At 39.1% G+C, this 17,890-nt stretch overlaps 1 protein-coding gene across 1 annotated transcript in view; it reads right to left on the bottom strand.

Moving 5' to 3' along the window:
- The window catches only part of EPHA3 (EPH receptor A3), a 519,256-nt gene that overhangs the window by 182,760 nt on the left and 318,606 nt on the right, over window positions 1-17,890 (bottom strand). The window contains exons 4-5 of the mRNA XM_053706037.1: window positions 2,739-2,894; window positions 1,448-1,783 (exon numbers count right to left, since the gene is read on the bottom strand). Of these exons, the coding sequence (XP_053562012.1) occupies window positions 1,448-1,783; window positions 2,739-2,894 (492 nt within the window). The remainder of the gene's footprint in view (window positions 1-1,447; window positions 1,784-2,738; window positions 2,895-17,890) is intronic.

Raw genomic sequence — 17,890 nt, 5'->3', positions numbered from 1 at the left:
CAGCCTGTGAAGACACACCTGCATTCTCCTTGACAAAGGGTGGAGTCCCAAAACGCGCATGGGACCTGCATGGTCCTGTGTCTGGAAGCCTGTGCACTAAATCAGGTAAACGGAGGTCGGTGACATTGAGGTAGGAGACCGGAGGGTCTGGAAACTGACTGTATCTATTGCCACACATGACTGTGGTATGTCTCACTGATGCCTTATACACCACGGAGCATTGGACAGAATTCAAGACCCAGGTAATACTGGTATACATATAATACTGTGAGTGGCTGCTGAAGCGGTATACAAAGTGGTTGATGAAGCCGTATACTAAGTGGTTGACTATTTGAGCATAGTGAGTGAAGATTACTACTGTGTGAAGTTGGGACTGTTTATTATATACCTCTGTCACATATACTGGTGCAAGAGAAGGTTTATGTTTGCTAGCGGATGCGAGACACAGGAGCCCCAGTGTTTATAACTACCTTGATGAAATGGGAGTATAATTGAAGATTGGCTTGGAATTGATGCAGCTTATGAATAATATAACTGATATCGATAAGGACACTGGGTTAGTCCTTTATGAGAATCACGTTGAGCATTATATGGTAATTGAATTGTCGGAGATGATAATATCGTAATATACACTGGATTACAGATGCTTTTCCCAAAAGTTTAATTGGGATAGTATTTCATTGGATCCTATTAGTAGCTGCAATTTCTGAAGAGACTGTCATGAGATATCATCTTTGTACTATAGGAACATCTATAAACAACTGAGGCTGTGAACTTTTTTATTTTTTCTGGCAGGTGTTGCTGGTCATTCCCCCTTGGGACGCCTTGGGGGCGATACAATTGTCTATTTTTTTCTTTTTTCTTTTGTTGTTTTGATTGGCTGAGTTGAGTGTGATTATTTGGCTAGCATTTTGGAGCGGCTTATGCATGGTGGATGGGGTTTGTGTGAAGATGAGTATGTGAACATGTTTTCCTTGACTTATGCTGTCTAAAGTTATTTAAAATAAATAAATGAAAGCATTCTAAGACTCAGGTACAGCAATTAAATATATGTTTGCATCAAAAACTTTGCGTTAGGACCGTGTTATTCTAAATCTAGTAGGAAACATACATTAATACACCACTGGTCCTCCAATATACATGTTCTGTAGCTGACTACTACAATTGTATTAATGTGCAGGATCCCTCTTTCATCCAAGAATGTCTATTCAAAAATGTTTTTTCTTCAACTACAAATCTCATATGAGCTTTGTCATTTGTTATGGTCTTTATTCCATGTAATTTTAGGTCTATGCTAAAATGTATGTAAGCCGTGGCTCTAGTGCACAATAAACATTTTTCTCTGATTCTTCTCTGTTAATACAACACTCCTTATGAGAGATAATAACTTCATTTTAAAATGTACAAAATCAAAAAACAAATTAGTAAACACCAAAAATGTACTCACCAGCCTGGTTTGTAGTGATGCTAACGGAGGCAATATGCCTTGTAAGAACATTCTGGTCTGAGACACCATTTAGTGCTTCAATCTCAAATGTATAGTTTGTATGGGCAAGTAGATCCATAATAGTCACAGTGGTATTTGTTAGTCTACTCTGTCGAGGAATGAATCTTAAATTTCCCTTGCAAAATTCACAGAACTTTATGTTTCCACCACATTTTTTGCAAATCACATTAAAGGTAATATCTTTCCGACCTCCGGTTTCTAGTGGCCAACTCCAGTCCAGTATAACAGAAGTCTCATTGATATTGGAAATAAGGTTTCGAGGTGCAGATGGAGGTCCTAGAAGATAAGTAATAATAAAACATTAATACAAGCAGTAATAATTTCAAGTTCAACAGTATCATGAGCATCAACAAATTGCACATGCATAAGAACCAGAGTAGGAAAATAATAAATCTCAGTCTAACTTTGAAGTACAACATAAGAAGTTACATTTTAAGATGGTCCAAGAATAGGGAAAATACTAAAATTAATATTGTATTCTGCAGAAATGCCAACAGTAATGGTAGAAAGAATGCTGGAAAACTACTTTATAGGGACAGTAAAGTCATAATTAGACATTCATGATTCAGACAGAGAATACAATTTTAAACAACTTTCCAATTTACTATTATTTAATTTGCTTCCTTCTCTTGTTATCCTTTGCTGAAAGGTTTATCTAGGTAAGCTCAGGAGCAGTAAATAACTTAGGTTCTAGCTGCTGATTGGTGGTTGCATATATATACCGATTGTCATTGGCTCAACCATGTGTCGTGTAAGAAACAGTGCATTGCTGCTCCTTCAAAAAATAATACCAAGAAAATTAAGCAAATTTGATAATAGTAAACTGGAAAGTTGTTTAAAATTGTATGTTTTCCCTCAATTATGAAAGAAAAAATTTGGGTTTCATGTCCCTTTAATATGATACTAAAATATGGTTTTTTTTTTAGATAATTTAAATCTTGAAGTGCCTTGCTATATCCTGCCTTACAAACGACTTCCTAGATGTTTATAAATTAATATAAATTTAAAAAAAAAATCATATGAATTTAATCATATGAATTTACAGAATTCTTATCTTGTGTCATGTTTGCAAGCAAATGCTGCTATACAGCAGGGTATAATGTATATATATACATTTAAATTAAATATTTAACAGCTACACTGTAAAATAAATAAATGATCATCTGGTAACTATATTTAAATGAATACAATTTCTATTTGTGGTACAAATACAAAGGTAAAATAGACATACTTGTGCATGCCATAGAGGGAGGATCTTTTTCTGCCCGATAGTAATTTTTCTCACAGTTGCAATGTGTCGCTCCGTCTTCCTGAGTAGAACTGTGTGGAGGGCATTTTGCACATTTGAGATTTCCAGCAAATGCTTTGTAAAATCCTGGTCTGCAAGCTAAAATAAAGGCAAAATGTTATAATAATCACATTTTTCAAATTTAAATGTTATGTGCTATTTTTTAAAATAAAATATGTAATTAAAACCATTAAAATTTACTGTAATGCTATTTTATATAAATCACTCAATTCAAATAGAAATAAGGAATTTAATATTCAAAGTAAAAAACAAAAAAAAAAAAAAATTGATCTAAAGAGAAATATTATTTAAATAATATTATATATATATATATATATTTTTTTAAATATAATTTATTTACATTTATATAAAAATAAACTTAATTCATAAAATTCATAAACAAAAGACATAATTCAAGGAAAAATGTTTTACTATCTAAACTGCTTGGAGACAAAAAAAAACTTCCCTTGAGAATCTTAAACAATTTACCAAGCAATATACAATTGAACTATTTAAGAAAGACAATATAGTCATTGATGGGATAAAAACATTGACTCCAAGCAGCAAACAGTAATAGCAAGTTTATTTTTGGACAATAACAGGAGAGTAAAACAATAAACAATACCATGACATAATATTACAAGCAGAAACTATTCTCAATATATTATTATTATTATTATTATTATTATTATTATTATTATTATTATTATTATTAACTTTCTTTCTTTCATTTGTAAACTCTTGTGGTTATTGATTTATAAATAAGTTGTGCTCTAAAATTGTCTTAAAAATTAATAAAATTGGTCTACAATAGCTTAAAAGTGTAACTTGAGATATATATTTAAAGGGACGATAACGTCAATATTAAGCTTTCATGAATCAGATAGACTGTCATAAAAAAACAACTTTCCAGTTTATTTCTACTGTCAAATTTACTTTGTTATCTTTTTATACTTTGTTGAAGGGTAAACCTATGTAGGCTCATGGCCTTGCAGTGCATGTAGGCAGGCTAAGGAGTTTGCACTCTATGGCAGTAATACTTACAACAATGTATAAACATAATTGTAAACATGTCTGTTATAGAGTGCTATACACAATCCTGAAATATTTTGGGCCTACCTAAGTTTACACTTTAACAGGGCTGGCTCAAGACATTGTACTGCCTGAGTCCAAGAATAAAATGAAGATCCTTAACTCTCTGAATCCTTGAGGCTAAGCCCAACCAGATTCAGTTATCTCAGAGATTAAAAATTCAGCAGATTAAAAATTCACATGAGAACATGCAAATGGAACTATTATCCAGAATATGCTCTCCCTATGTGCTGCCCCTGTCAAATGATGCCTGGGTCCCATTGCCTCTCCTGGTCCAAATATAGAGCCAGCCCTGCTCTTCAACAAAGCATAGAGAATGAAGCAGATTTGGTAATAAAATGAAACTGGATTTATTTTTTATGCTCTGTTTGAACCATGACAGTTACATTTTGACTTTACTGTTCCTTTAACCCCCCCCCCCCCCAAAAAAATAATAATAATAAAAAAAAAGCCATAATATGCTGTTCAAAAGAGGTTTTAAAAAGATAAAGGATTTTAAAATAAAAAAAGTCCAAAAGACAAGTTGAGAAGTATTTTCAGATCCATTGAAATAGTACTGGTGATTTCTCTCAGTGCAGTATGTAGTGTTGTGCTGCTCTAGGCACTGAGAAATCTGCTGCCCTCCGAAAACCCCTAACAAATCAAGTTTAGCTTATATTTGTCTCTTACATCTGAAGGTAAAGGTCACATGGAACTCATGTACTCCCACTAAATATCCAGGGGTCATTTATTGGTATTAAGCTTAATAAATACAACAGTGGAAAAATATAGAAAGGGGAAGGCATCATGCCATAGAATTGTCACTCAAAATCTGTCCCCCTCTCAAAATCATGCTACCCTAGACCTAGATCCTAGAATATGTCTCAGTATGACTTGTAATGGTAACGTTGTGTAAAGCTTCTTCAAAACTTTGTGACAACCAGGTTATGATTTTTTAATATACTGGAATATTTTAATATTTAAAATAATTGTAAAAAAAAAGTAAACCATGTGGCTGCCAGGTTATGATTTTCTAATAGACTGTAATTCATTTTAAAAATAATTTTGAAAAAAGGTAAAGCCATCTAGAAGTGATTCCACAGCCGTCTATTGGATTGAAGTAGACCCCTAGGTTTTATTTACTAGGGATATGTGAGAAAGAAAAGTATTGGTTATTTTGTCCAATTTATATAAAACAGTAACTTGGAAGTTACCTCGGGTTAGCTTTGCTAACATTTTGGAGCCTATTTATCAAGCTCTGTATGACCCCTTCTTCATAACCTGTCCGTCTGCTCTGAGGCGGCGGACAGACATCACTGGAAATCAACCCAATCCAATACGATCGGGTTGATTGACACCCCCTGCTAGCAGCCAATTGGAGGGGTCAGTATTGCACCAGCAGTTCACAAGAACTTCTGGTGCAATGATAAATGCCGAGAGCATTTGCTGTCTGCATTTATCGATGTGCAGCGGACATGATCCGCAATATCGGATCATGTCCACTTGCACGTTCTTAAAAAGGCCTAAAAAGTCTTCATTTCACAATGCTGCAAGTACAATACTATAAGAAATAGCATGCAGGTTACCATACTACATGATACAGTGAACAAACACATTATAAATGTATTCTTTACTCCCCATGGAATTATAATGTCTTTAGACATTCTGCTTTATTTATTCTGAAGTGGAAATTAGCTGTTCAGATTCATGCTGCTTTTTTTGGCCATTATTAATTTCTTATGGAAATTATTTCATAACAATCTTGGAACTATTGCAATTTTTATAATTACCTTAATGTTAGCAGTTAATTGGTTAGACTGTATTTGACAACCTTTAGACATTCTTCAAAGTTTTAATTATATTAAAAAATAGCCCTCATTTCAATCCAGTAACACATTCTACAACTTTAGTGGACATTGGTTTCTTTTCCTATGGTATTCCAACCAATAGTGACCATTTGGTTAGATAAAACTTCTTAACAGGGCACAGGTAATATATGAGGGCAAAAGTAAATTTTAAACCGATGCTTAATGACAACAGTCCATGAGAGAAGAGATGATACCATTGCTACAGTTAATTTTAAGGTAACAGAGTGGATTGAAAATTACTTTATAACAAGACAAGTTCCTCTGTAACAATAGTGACCATTTGAATTAATTAAGCAATCTAAATTAGATATACAATATTACAGTAAAATCTATCACCTAGATTATGAGTTTTGCGTTAGAGGCTATGCGGTGCTAATGAGCAGTTTATGCTCACCGCTCACTTACAGACTGCGCTGGTATTACGGGTTTTTACAAACCCGGCAGTAGCCGCAAAAAAGTGATCTTAGAGCAAAATTTTGCTCCACATCTCACCTCAATACCTGAAAAAAAACCTAACACCTGCAAAAAAGCAGCGTTTAGCTCCTAACGTAGGCCCATTGATTCCAATGGGGAAAATACATTTTATGTCTACACCTAACACCCTAACATGAACCCCAAGTCTAAACACCCCTAATCTTACACTTATTAACCCCTAATCTGCCATCCCCAACATCGCCGACACCTACATTATATTGATTAACCCCTAATCTGCCGCTCCGGACACCGCCGCCACCTACATTATACTTATGAACCCCTAATCTGCTGCCCCCAACATCGCCGACACCTACATTATATTTATTAATCCCTAATCAGCCGCCCCCCAACGTCGCCACCACTATATTAAAGTTATTAACCCCTAAATCTAAGTCTAACCCTAACCCTAACACCCCCTAACTTAAATATAATTTAAATAAATCTAAATAAAATTACTATTATTACCTAAATAATTCCTATTTAAAACTAAATACTTATCTATAAAATAAACCCTAAGCTAGCTACAATATAACTAATAGTTACATTGTATCTAGCTTAGGGTTTATTTTTATTTTACAGGCAAGTTTGTATTTATTTTAACTAGGTAGAATAGTTATTGAATAGTTATTAACTATTTAATAACTACCTAGTTAAAATAAAGACAAATTTACCTGTAAAATAAAACCTAACCTAAGTTACAATTACACCTAACACTACACTATAATTAAATTAATTCCCTAAATTAAATACAATTAAATAAAATTATCTAAAGTACAAAAAAAACAAACACTAAATTACAGAAAATAATAAACAAATTACAAGATTTTTAAACTAATTACACCTAATCTAATCCCCCTAACAAAATAAAAAAGTAATTAGCTCTTTTACCTGTAAAAAAAGTACAAATCCCCCCCCAACATTAAAACCCACCACCCACACAACCAACCCTACTCTAAAACCCACCCAATACCCCCTTAAAAAAAAAAAACTAACACTAACCCCTTGAAGATCACCTTACAGAGAGGCGAAGTGGTCCTCCAGACGGGCAGAAGTCTTCATCCAGACGACATTTTCTATCTTCATCCATCCGGCGCGGAGCGGGTCCATCTTCAAGACATCCGGAGCGGAGCATCCTCTTCCATCGAAGTCTTCTTACTAAATGACGGTTCCTTTAAGTGATGTCATCCAAGATGGTGTCCCTTCAATTCCGATTGGCTGATAGAATTCTATCAGCCAATCGGAATTAAGGTAGAAAAAATCCTATTGGCTGATGCAATCAGTTAATAGGATTGAGCTGGCATTCTATTGGCTGATTGGAACAGCCAATAGAATGCCAGCTCAATCCTATTGGCTGATTGGATCAGCCAATAGGATTGAAGTTCAATCTTATTGGCTGATAACATCAGCCAATAGGATTTTTCCTACCTTAATTCCGATTGGCTGATAGAATTCTATCAGCCAATCGGAATTGAAGGGACGCCATCTTGGATGACGTCACTTAAAGGAACCGTCATTTAGTAAGAAGACCTCGATGGAAGAGGATACTCCGCGCCGGATGTCTTGAAGATGGACCCGCTCCACGCCGGATGGATGAAGATAGAAGATGCTGTCTGGATGAAGACTTCTGCCTGTCTGGAGGACCATTGTGCCCGGCTTAGATGAAGACTTCTGCCGGCTTCTTTGAGGACTTCGGCCCGGTTGGGTGAAGACTTCTCCGGGTAAGGTGATCTTCAAGGGGTTAGTGTTAGGTTTTATTAAGGGGGTATTGGGTAGGTTTTAGAGTATGGTTGGTTGTGTGGGTGGTGGGTTTTAATGTTGGGGGGGGATTTGTAATTTTTGTTACAGGTGAAAGAGCTGATTACTTTGGGGCAATGCCCCGCAAAAGGCCCTTTTAAGGGCTATTTGTAATTTAGTGTAGGGTAGGGCTTTTTTATTTTGGGGGGGCTTTTTTATTTTGCTAGGGGGATTAGATTAGGTGTAATTAGTTTAAAAATCTTGTAATTTGTTTATTATTTTCTGTAATTTAGTGTTTGATTTTTTTTGTACTTTAGATAATTTTATTTAATTGTATTTAATTGTATTTAATTTAGGGAATTAATTGAATTATAATTTAGTGTTAGGTGTAATTGTAACTTAGGTTAGGTTTTATTTTACAGGCAAATTTGTCTTTATTTTAACTAGGTAGTTATTAAATAGTTAATAACTATTTAATAACTATTCTACCTAGTTAAAATAAATACAAACTTGCCTGTAAAATTAAAATAAACCCTAAGATAGCTACAATGTAACTATTAGTTATATTGTAGCTATCTCAGGGTTTATTTTCTAGGTAAGTATTTAGTTTTAAATAGGAATAATTTAGTTAATGATAGTTATTTTTATTTAGATTTATTTAAATTATATTTAAGTTAGGGGGTGTTAGGGTTAGACTTAGATTTAGGGGTTAATAACTTTAATATAGTGGCGGCGACGTTGGGGGCGGCAGATTAGGGGTTAATAAATGTAGGTAGGTTACGGCGATGTTAGGAACGGCAGATTAGAGGTTAATAAAATTTAACTAGTGTTTACGAGGCGGGAGTGTGGCGGTTTAGGGGTTAATATATTTATTATAGTGGCGGCGATGTTCGGTTTGGCAGATTAGGGGTTAAAAATTTTATTATAGTGTTTGCGATGTGGGAGGGCCTCGGTTTAAGGGTTAATATGTAGTTTATGGGTGTTAGTGTACTTTTTAGCACTTTAGTTAAGAGTTTTATGCTACGGCGTTGTAGTGTAAAACTTTTAACTACTGACTTTTAAATGCGGTACCAGTCTTGACAGGAGAGGGTCTACCGCTCACTTTTTGTCAGACTCGTAATACCAGCGCTATGCAAGTCCCATTGAAAAAATAGGATACGCAATTGACGTAAGTGGATTTGCGGTATTTCCAAGTCTGGCCAAAAAAGTGAGCGGTACACCTGTACCTTCAAGACTCGTAATACCAGTGGGCGTTAAAAAGCAGCGTTGGGACCGGCCAACACTGCTTTTTAAGCCTAACGCAAGATTCATAATCTATGTTTCTTACATTTAGAGTAGGGATACCTAATATTTCTAATTTCTAAAACACTCAATTGCATGTTTACAATAGTTTACACTAAGAGGCCTATTTATCAATCTCCGTATGGAGCTTGATGCCCCTTGTTTCCAGCGAGCCTTCAGGCTCTCAAGAAACAGAAGCTATGAAGCAGCGGTCTAAAGACTGCTGCTCTATAACTTGTCCACCTGCTCTGAGGCTGCGGACAGAAATCAACCCAATTGAATACGATCGGATTGATTGACACCCCTGCTAGCGACCGATTGGCCGCAAATCTGCAGGGGGCAACATTCCACCAGCAGTTCACAAGAATTGCTGGTGCAATGATAAATGCCGACAGCGTATTCTGTCGATGTGCGGCGGACATGATACGCTACTTCGTATCATGTCCACTCGCACATTGATAAATATACCCCTAGGCCTTAAATTGTAAAATCTACAAATTAAGCAGTGTATATTGTGCTGTTTTATTTCTGGCAGGGATAATCTTTCTTGGCACCAGTGATTTAGCTTTGATGGATGGAATTGGACCTGACAAAGTTTCCTAGAATAAGAAAGAGTTGTGGTTGCCATAATTTTTTCTCCGTATTAGTAGAGATTTTCTTCTTCTGTCTTTAGATATTATGTATTTCACCTGAACAACCAGACTACTCAGCAGCCTAATGAGTATCTATCTATGAATCTATTTGTTTGACCAATCACTTCTAAGGAATATGGGTAGGCAGAGCTGGTGCACAAAATGCTGAAACTACAGTGATACAGACAATGATGTTTTATGCTGAGCCTAGTGATGGAGTAGTTTAAAAAACAAAGTCTTGGGAGATGAAAGCCAATTATGATAGTGCTGTAATACTTAATAAAAAGTACACACCATAGAATAATAAGACATTAGGTATTTCAATGGGTACAAACAGCTGAATTCTAGCGAAGGATAAGATGGTTTTTCTTGTGTGGCTTTGGGATATTTTGGTGATTGGACATGAAGCATGAAGAAAAGTGTGGATCCTATGGAGATCTCAAGGCAATGAGAATGTTGGTATGACATGTACCAGAGTGGGAGTTTATAGGTGCTGGAGCTGTGATACGTCTAAAAATTTGTGTAGCTGATATACTGATTTTACAAGGTATGAAGATACTTAGGGGCATATTTATTATGCTGCAGATGCAGCCTTCAGGCTCGCCGGAAACCAAAGTTAAGAAGCAGCGGTCGTAAGACCGCTGCTCCTTAACTCATCCACCACTTCTGAGGTGATTGACACCCCTTGCTAGCGGCGATTTCCCGCGAAAGTGAAGGGGGCAGCATTGCACTAACATTTCACAAGAAATGCTTGTGCAATGTTAAATGCTGACAGCGTATGCTGTCGGCATTTAGCGATGTTGCGCAAACATGATCCACTATAGAGGATCATATCCGCTTGACACTTGATAAATCTACCCCTAAGAATGAGCACCTAGAAGTGAAGATGGTGGAACACAGAGGGACCATGGTTAGAGAGGAAATCATTACAAAAGTCCAGCAAAAGAGAGTGAGGATTTAAATATCAGTTTGAAAAGATGACAATCTGCAAAAGGGATAAAACTAGAAATTACAGGTTGCAGAGTCCAATATAAGGAGACCGTTCACAGGACTCAGTAGCAGAATGCAGAATGTAGTAAATATATAGAATGACTCAATAAGCACAAGATAGCAGAATGCAGAGTTTCCATGTGCTGGGTTTGTATGATAAACATGCACAGAAAACATGGCACTGAAGGATTATGTATAAATATAGCAGGATGCAGAATATCAGTGCACAGGTACAGATAGCAGGGCACAGAGTGATTATACACAGATACAGCAGGACACAGAATATCAGTGCACAGGTACAGATAGCAGGGCACAGAAGGATTATACACAGATACAGCAGGATACAGAATATCAGTGCACAGGTACAGATAGCAGGGCACAGAAGGATTATACACAGATACAGCAGGATACAGAATATCAGTGCACAGGTACAGATAGCAGGGCACAGAGGGATTATGCACAGATACAGCAGGACACAGAATATCAGTGCACAGGTACAGATAGCAGGGCACAGAAGTATTATACACAGATACAGCAGGATACAGAATATCAGTGCACAGGTACAGATAGCAGGGCACAGAAGGATTATACACAGATACAGCAGGATACAGAATATCAGTGCACAGGTACAGATAGCAAGGCACAGAAGGATTATGCACAGATACAGCAGGATACAGAATATCAGTGCACAGGTACAGATAGCAGGGCACAGAGGGATTATACACAGATACAGCAGGACACAGAATATCAGTGCACAGGTACAGATAGCAGGGCACAGAAGTATTATACACAGATACAGCAGGATACAGAATATCAGTGCACAGGTACAGATAGCAGGGCACAGAGTGATTATGCACAGATACAGCAGGATACAGAATATCAGTGCACAGGTACAGATAGCAGGGCACAGAGTGATTATACACAGATACAGCAGGACACAGAATATCAGTGCACAGGTACAGATAGCAGGGCACAGAAGGATTATACACAGATACAGCAGGATACAGAATATCAGTGCACATGTACAGATAGCAGGGCACAGAGTGATTATGCACAGATAAAGCAGGATACAGAATATCAGTGCACAGGTACAGATAGCAGGGCACAGAGTGATTATGCACAGATAAAGCAGGATACAGAATATCAGTGCACAGGTACAGATAGCAGGGCACAGAGGGATTATACACAGATACAGCAGGATACAGAAAATCAGTGCACAGGTACAGATAGCAGGGCACAGAGGGATTATACACAGATACAGCAGGATACAGAATATCAGTGCACAGGTACAGATAGCAGGGCACAGAAGGATTATATACAGATACAGCAGGATACAGAATATCAGTGTACAGGTACAGATAGCAGGGCACAGAAGGATTATGCACAGATACAGCAGGATACAGAATATCAGTGCACAGGTACAGATAGCAGGGCACAGAGGGATTATGCACAGATAAAGCAGGATACAGAATATCAGTGCACAGGTACAGATAACAGGGCACAGAGTGATTATACACAGGTACAGCAGGATACAGAATATCAGTGCACAGGTACAAATAGCAGGGCACAGAAGGATTATACACAGATACAGCAGGATACAGAATATCAGTGCACAGGTACAGATAGCAGGGCACAGAGTGATTATGCACAGATAAAGCAGGATACAGAATATCAGTGCACAGGTACAGATAGCAGGGCACAGAAGGATTATACACAGATACAGCAGGACACAGAATATCAGTGCACAGGTGCAAATAGCAGGGCACAGAGGGATTATGCACAGATACAGCAGGATACAGAATATCAGTGCACAGGTGCAAATAGCAGGGCACAGAGGGATTATGCACAGATACAGCAGGATACAGAATATCAGTGCACAGGTACAGATAGCAGGGCACAGAAGGATTATGCACAGATACAGCAGGATACAGAATATCAGTGCACAGGTACAGATAGCAGGACACAGAGTGATTATACACATATACAGCAGGATACAGATTATCAGTGCACAGGTACAGATAGCAGGGCACAGAGAGATTATGCACAGATACAGCAGGATACAGAATATCAGTGCACAGGTACAGATAGCAGGGCACAGAGTGATTATGCACAGATACAGCAGGATACAGAATATCAGTGCACAGGTGCAGATAGCAAGGCACAGATTGATTATGCACAGATACAGCAGGATACAGAATATCAGTGCACAGGTACAGATAGCAGGGCACAGAGGGATTATACACAGATACAGCAGGATACAGAATATCAGTGCACAGGTACAGATAGCAGGGCACAGACGGATTATACACAGATACAGCAGGATACAGAATATCAGTGCACAGGTACAGATAGCAGGGCACAGAAGGATTATACACAGATACAGCAGGATACAGAATATCAGTGCACAGGTACAGATAGCAGGGCACAGAGTGATTATGCACAGATAAAGCAGGATACAGAATATCAGTGCACAGGTACAGATAGCAGGGCACAGAGTGATTATGCACAGATAAAGCAGGATACAGAATATCAGTGCACAAGTACAGATAGCAGGGCACAGAGTGATTATGCACAGATAAAGCAGGATACAGAATATCAGTGCACAGGTACAGATAGCAGGGCACAGAAGGATTTTACACAGATACAGCAGGATACAGAATATCAGTGCACAGGTACAGATAGCAGGGCACAGAGGGATTATACACAGATACAGCAGGATACAGAATATCAGTGCACAGGTACAGATAGCAAGGCACAGAGGGATTATGCACAGATACAGCAGGATACAGAATATCAGTGCACAGGTGCAGATAGCAAGGCACAGATTGATTATGCACAGATACAGCAGGATACAGAATATCAGTGCACAGGTACAGATAGCAGGGCACAGAGGGATTATGCACAGATACAGCAGGATACAGAATATCAGTGCACAGGTACAGATAGCAGGGCACAGAAGGTTTATGCACAGATACAGCAGGATACTGAATATCAGTGCACAGGTACAGATAGCAGGGCACAGAGTGATTATGCACAGATAAAGCAGGATACAGAATATCAGTGCACAGGTACAGATAGCAGGGCACAGAGGGATTATACACAGATACAGCAGGATACAGAATATCAGTGCACAGGTACAGATAGCAGGGCACAGAGTGATTATGCACAGATAAAGCAGGATACAGAATATCAGTGCACAGGTACAGATAGCAGGGCACAGAGGGATTATACACAGATACGGCAGGATACAGAATATCAGTGCACAGGTACAGATAGCAGGGCACAGAGTGATTATGCACAGATAAAGCAGGATACAGAATATCAGTGCACAGGTACAGATAGCAGGGCACAGAGGGATTATACACAGATACGGCAGGATACAGAATATCAGTGCACAGGTACAGATAGCAGGGCACAGAGGGATTATGCACAGATAAAGCAGGATACAGAATATCAGTTCACAGGTACAGATAGCAGGGCACAGAAGGATTATACACAGATACAGCAGGATACAGAATATCAGTGCACAGGTACAGATAGCAGGGCACAGAGGGATTATACACAGATACAGCAGGATACAGAATATCAGTGCACAGGTACAGATAGCAGGGCACAGAGGGATTATGCACAGATACAGCAGGATACAGAATATCAGTGCACAGGTACAGATAGCAGGACACAGAGTGATTATACACAGATACAGCAGGATACAGAATATCAGTGCACAGGTACAGATAGCAGGGCACAGAGTGATTATGCACAGATACAGCAGGATACAGAATATCAGTGCACAGGTACAGATAGCAGGGCACAGAAGGATTATACACAGATACAGCAGGATACAGAATATCAGTGCACAGGTACAGATAGCAGGGCACAGAGGGATTATACACAGATACAGCAGGATACAGAATATCAGTGCACAGGTACAGATAGCAGGGCACAGAGGGATTATGCACAGATACAGCAGGATACAGAATATCAGTGCACAGGTACAGATAGCAGGGCACAGAGTGATTATGCACAGATAAAGCAGGATACAGAATATCTGTGCACAGGTACAGATAGCAGGGCACAGAAGGATTATACACAGATACAGCAGGATACAGAATATCAGTGCACAGGTACAGATAGCAGGGCACAGAGGGATTATACACAGATACAGCAGGATACAGAATATCAGTGCACAGGTACAGATAGCAGGGCACAGAAGTATTATACACAGGTATAGCAGGATACAGAATATCAGTGCACAGGTACAGATAGCAGGGCACAGAAGGATTATGCACAGATACAGCAGGATACAGAATATCAGTGCACAGGTACAGATAGCAGGGCACAGAAGGATTATGCACAGATACAGAAGGATACAGAATATCAGTGTACAGGTACAGATAGCAGGGCACAGAGTGATTATGCACAGATACAGCAGGATACAGAATATCAGTGCACAGGTACAGATAGCAGGGCACAGAAGGATTATACACAGATACAGCAGGATTCAGAATATCAGTGCACAGGTACAGATAACAGGGCACAGAGTGATTATGTACAGATAAAGCAGGATACAGAATATCAGTGCACAGGTACAGATAGCAGGGCACAGAGGGATTATGCACAGATACAGCAGGATACAGAATATCAGTGCACAGGTAAAGATAGCAGGGCTCAGAGTGATTATACACAGGTACAGCAGGATACAGAATATCAGTGCACAGGTACAGATAGCAGGGCACAGAGTGATTAAGCACAGATACAGCAGGATACAGAATATCAGTGCATAGGTACAGATAGCAGGGCACAGAGGGATTATACACAGATACAGCAGGATTCAGAATATCAGTGCACAGGTACAGATAACAGGGCACAGAGTGATTATGTACAGATAAAGCAGGATACAGAATATCAGTGCACAGGTACAGATAGCAGGGCACAGAGGGATTATGCACAGATACAGCAGGATACAGAATATCAGTGCACAGGTACAGATAGCAGGGCTCAGAGTGATTATACACAGGTACAGCAGGATACAGAATATCAGTGCACAGGTACAGATAGCAGGGCACAGAGTGATTAAGCACAGATACAGCAGGATACAGAATATCAGTGCATAGGTACAGATAGCAGGGCACAGAGGGATTATACACAGATACAGCAGGATACAGAATATCAGTGCACAGGTACAGATAACAGGGCACAGAGTGATTATACACAGGTACAGCAGGATACAGAATATCAGTGCACAGGTACAGATAGCAGGGCACAGAGTGATTATACACAGATACAGCAGGATACAGAATATCAGTGCACAGGTACAGATAGCAGGGCACAGAGGGATTATGCACAGATACAGCAGGATACAGAATATCAGTGCACAGGTACAGATAGCAGGGCACAGAGGGATTATACACAGGTACAGCAGGATACAGAATATCAGTGTACAGGTACAGATAGCAGGGCACAGAGTGATTATGCACAGATACAGCAGGATACAGAATATCAGTGCACAGGTACAGATAACAGGGCACAGAGGGATTATACACAGATACAGCAGGATACAGAATATCAGTGCACAGGTACAGATAACAGGGCACAGAGTGATTATACACAGGTACAGCAGGATACAGAATATCAGTGCACAGGTACAGATAGCAGGGCACAGAGTGATTATACACAGATACAGCAGGATACAGAATATCAGTCCTGGCACAGGTACAGATAGCAGGGCACAGAGTGATTATGCACAGATAAAGCAGGATACAAAATATCAGTGAACAGGTACAGATAGCAGGGCACAGAGTGATTATGCACAGATAAAGCAGGATACAGAATATCAGTGCACAGGTACAGATAGCAGGGCACAGAGTGATTATGCACAGATAAAGCAGGATACAGAATATCAGTGCACAGGTACAGATAGCAGGGCACAGAGGGATTATACACAGATACAGCAGGATACAGAATATCAGTGCACAGGTACAGATAGCAGGGCACAGAGGGATTATACACAGATACAGCAGGATACAGAATATCAGTGCACAGGTACAAATAGCAGGGCACAGAGTGATTATGCACAGATAAAGCAGGATACAGAATATCAGTGCACAGGTACAGATAGCAGGGCACAGAAGGATTATGCACAGATACAGCAGGATACAGAATATCAGTGCACATGTAAAGATAGCAGGGCACAGAGGGATTATGCACAGATACAGCAGGATACAGAATATCAGTGCACAGTTACAGATAGCAGGGCACAGAAGGATTATGCACAAATACAGCAGGATACAGAATATGAGTGCACAGGTACAGATAGCAGGGCACAGAGTGATTATGCACAGATACAGCAGGATACAGAATATCAGTGCACAGGTATAGATAGCAGGGCACAGTAGGATTATACACAGATACAGCAGGATACAGAATATCAGTGCACAGGTACAGATAGCAGGGCACAGAGGGATTATACACAGATACAGCAGGATACAGAATATCAGTGCACAGGTACAGATAGCAGGGCACAGAGTGATTATGCACAGATACAGCAGGATACAGAATATCAGTGCACAGGTACAGATAGCAGGGCACAGAAGGATTATACACAGATACAGCAGGACACAGAATATCAGTGCACAGGTACAGATAGCAGGGCACAGAGTGATTATGCACACATAAAGCAGGATACAGAATATCAGTGTACAGGTACAGATAACAGGGCACAGAGTGATTATGCACAGATACAGCAGGATACAGAATATCAGTGCACAGGTACAGATAGCAGGGCACAGAGTAATTATGCACAGATACAGCAGGATACAGAATATCAGTGCACAGGTACAGATAGCAGGGCACAGATGGATTATACACAGATACAGCAGGATACAGAATATCAGTGCACAGGTACAGATAGCAGGGCACAGAGTGATTATGCACAGATACAGCAGGATACAGAATATCAGTGCACAGGTACAGATATCAGGGCACAGAGTAATTATGCACAGATACAGCAGGATACAGAATATCAGTGCACAGGTACAGATAGCAG

This window comes from Bombina bombina, chromosome 3 (assembly GCF_027579735.1).
Source record: "Bombina bombina isolate aBomBom1 chromosome 3, aBomBom1.pri, whole genome shotgun sequence".
NCBI classification, from domain to species: Eukaryota; Metazoa; Chordata; class Amphibia; order Anura; family Bombinatoridae; genus Bombina; species Bombina bombina.
The sequence above is the reverse complement of the archived record's forward strand: the minus strand, read 5'-3'. Positions and strand labels throughout refer to the sequence as shown.